This window comes from Magallana gigas, chromosome 8 (assembly GCF_963853765.1).
Source record: "Magallana gigas chromosome 8, xbMagGiga1.1, whole genome shotgun sequence".
Lineage (NCBI taxonomy): Eukaryota > Metazoa > Mollusca > Bivalvia > Ostreida > Ostreidae > Magallana > Magallana gigas.
In genome coordinates this window covers 18,565,643-18,568,713 of record NC_088860.1, presented here as the reverse complement: position 1 = coordinate 18,568,713, position 3,071 = coordinate 18,565,643, and the positions used below count along the sequence as shown (strand labels likewise).

Here is a 3,071-nt window from a genome sequence, read left to right as displayed (position 1 = left end):
TAACAAGATACGTGTAACTTCTTGCATTTTGGCCATTTTAATTAGGCGGATAACTTCCGATCTAGATTATTAACAAACTCAAACTTTAAAAACTCAAAATAACTACAGTGAGCACAAAGAAATCAGTATGACTGATTAATGTAAACTAAATTAATGTAACTATACAAAATAACCGAGTAAGTATTCTTCCAAAATTGTTATATATATCCATTTTTTATTATATCAGTCGGGACCAAGGTTTATTTTTTAAAAAAATTATGCCAAAAAAATCCCCTTTATTTAACTGGATTTTGAATCTATTAGATTAAATAACATAACAAATTTGAACCAAACAATGTCACTTGTTGTTATGAGCAATCGCTATCAAATGGTTGTTTATGAGTACTACGCCATTAGTGGCAATCAGTGTCACGTATTTGATCGAACACGCAGCAAGCATTCCGATTGGTCAGAACTGAGAGCGGCTATTAAAAGTCCTGTATTTGATATGCAAAACTGCATTCATCTTATCGAAATCGAATAACCAATCGATGAGTAAAATAGTAACGAATGTATGAAATAATTTTAGCACGCCCGGAGAATTGACACGCTGCTAGCGTCAGCTTATTTCAACCGACCAATCGCAAAAGAGCACCGAAAAGGGTAGAAGGTACTTAAACCAAGAGCGGTGAAGTCCGTGGAATTCGAGAAGGCTGTGCGTAATTGGAACGTCAAAATGGAGTGTCTAAAGATCGTCGTAGTTTTACTTGCAGTTTTCCATGGTAAGTCTGAAGGATTTTTATGATTAAACGACAATTTTAACTTAAGTCTTGATTTATTAGTACTTCATTCGAACACGTTTACAATTTTCAAGCTAAAACCTATAATAATTTTATTACAACTCTAACGGTGCCTGTGAATATTGTCTGCATGTTCAGGTTCGCTCTCAAGACCTCGAGATGATGAGTTTCGTGCTGTTGTCGAGGATCTCAGGAGAATTGTTGAGAGAAAAATGAAAGACATGGAGGGTAAACCATCCCCACCCGGTCCCAGCGGAACCATAAGCCCACCTGGACCCTTTATGCCCAAGAAAATGCTCCTGTCATTTATAGATAACTACTATGGAGACTTTCCTGCCGGAAACTACTCTTGTAAGTATTAGATTTATGTGTGAAAAAATGTCTACCTGGAACTTTTTAATTGAGTGCCTTATATTTATTTCACCATTGTAGGGGACATGCCAATGGACAAGAACAGATTGGCCGATTTCTACACCTGGTTTAAAAATGCAAACATCCCGAGCACACCTATGTTTCAAAGTCCTGTATTCTCGAAAATGGCTGCAAAATGTTTGGATTCGTATTTCCAATGTGCCGGAATGAAGATTAACCAGATGGTTTTCTGTAAGTGCTTTAGTATCTTGTTATATATTTCATGAAACTCGTGTAGTCAGTAAAGAAATTGCTAATTTCAGTTCCATTCATTTTCAGATGTCTTAAAAGAGCAAGAGGCTGCCATGACCGCTGAAAAAGATAAGACAATGTATACTGAAATACGACGCATTCTTGAGGCCGAGTTGACTGACCCTTCAGCCATCACCAAGGAAATCGTAACTAAGAGTCACGCGCATACCTATGACACCATTATGAACAAGATCGAACAGTTCCAACTGAACGGTATTGTTATTGTATAGCTTCTTACACTTTTACTTGTACAAAAGGGTGCAAAGTAAAATGTTGAAACACTCATATTGCTGAATTTCAGAGATGGCTAAATTCATGCTGAATATGAGAATGTCCATGATGAAAGCAGTAAGAAAAGGCTGGACTGTTGATGAATTAATCCAAAAGTTGATGGAGACCAGCGACATCTATAGATGTCCTGATGTAGATGACTTATGGGAGTTCCACAAAAAGATTTCGGTTTATTTCCAAAGAAGGTAAGCTTACATGTTTTTAAGAAGGCTGAATGGCCGGGAACATTTTTAGACTATATTTATCTCCGTTAGCTGAAGAGCTCTATATGAAGAAATCGGAAAATGTTCAAATTTCAACGCTAAACTATTTGAATTTTTCCTTTTAAAGAATAGTTTCTAACCAAATATATTTCAAATATTTTATAATTTAAGGTAAATCTGAGGGTTGATTTGTTGACCACTCAACGCATGGTTTTGTTTTTTTTTAAATCAGTTTTGCAAAACATTTTTTAAAAAACATTTCCGTAATACTTTGATAATGACAGATTTTCCAAAACCACGCCCTTTGTCGAGGCAGAAGCTTGGTTGACCAATTTTCTCCGTGAGCACGTGAAAGACCCTGCCACTGTCGTCCAGGGAATCCTTGGGGTTTACCGGGGTTACATCACCGGGGCTGTAGGGGTTTTCCAACAAGTAGAGAAGCACATGACCTCAGGAAATACGGATGATATCCTACGATTTGTTTCACGGTTCCTAAGTGAGTATATGTATTTGAATATTTTCATTTGTCATAGATTACAAGATTAAGTGTGTTCAAAAATTAACATTTTAAAAATCTTGGTATGAATTATTAAAGTGTAACCTTTTCCATTCCTAACAGGCAAAGAGCAACTCTCGTACTTGGAATCAATCTTACGCGATTTGAACGATTCCGATGAAAATGACGGGGATGATGACATGGACGATACAGGTTCTCCCGATGATGATTCAACTCCGGAAGTTACAGGGTCCCCCGATGACGATTTATACCCAGGAGGTACAGGTTCCGCCGATGATGATTCGGAAAATACGATCACTGGATACGAACAAGACGAAAATGATGCACCGAAACGAGGATATGTGAAAAGTTCGTATGAGGAAGATGATGACGAAGAGAATGAAGAGGACGAAGAGGATGAAGAGGACGAGTCTAGCGAAGGTGCATATCAGGAAAATGACGAGTGAATGTGAAACTCATCATGTGAAAGTATCGAAACTTCGACTTTTGAAGAAATCGTATGATGATAATTATGACGATTCTAGTTAAGTTGATAATTCAACAAAAAGTGCTTATAAAGATAATGAGGACGACATCCGATATTTATCCTATAGTAAAGACGTATTGCCTTAACTCATA

The 3,071-nt window shown here is 37.1% G+C and overlaps 1 protein-coding gene across 1 annotated transcript; it reads left to right on the top strand.

Moving 5' to 3' along the window:
- Positions 1 to 601: 601 nt before the first annotated feature.
- LOC105339706 (uncharacterized) lies at positions 602 to 3,071 on the top strand. Its single transcript, XM_011445413.4, has 7 exons — positions 602 to 761; positions 918 to 1,130; positions 1,212 to 1,382; positions 1,470 to 1,655; positions 1,744 to 1,918; positions 2,221 to 2,432; positions 2,556 to 3,071. The coding sequence occupies exons 1-7, from the start codon at positions 716 to 718 to the stop codon at positions 2,897 to 2,899; spliced, it is 1,347 nt and encodes a 448-aa protein (XP_011443715.2). The 5' UTR covers positions 602 to 715; the 3' UTR covers positions 2,900 to 3,071.

Coding starts and splice junctions, on each gene's coding strand:
- LOC105339706 (XM_011445413.4), top strand. CDS start 716: ATGGAGTGTCTAAAGATCGTCGTAGTTTTACTTGCAGTTTTCCATG. Junction 1,383..1,469: donor GATTAACCAGATGGTTTTCT/GTAAGTGCTTTA, acceptor ATTCATTTTCAG/ATGTCTTAAAAGAGCAAGAG. Junction 1,656..1,743: donor CGAACAGTTCCAACTGAACG/GTATTGTTATTG, acceptor GCTGAATTTCAG/AGATGGCTAAATTCATGCTG.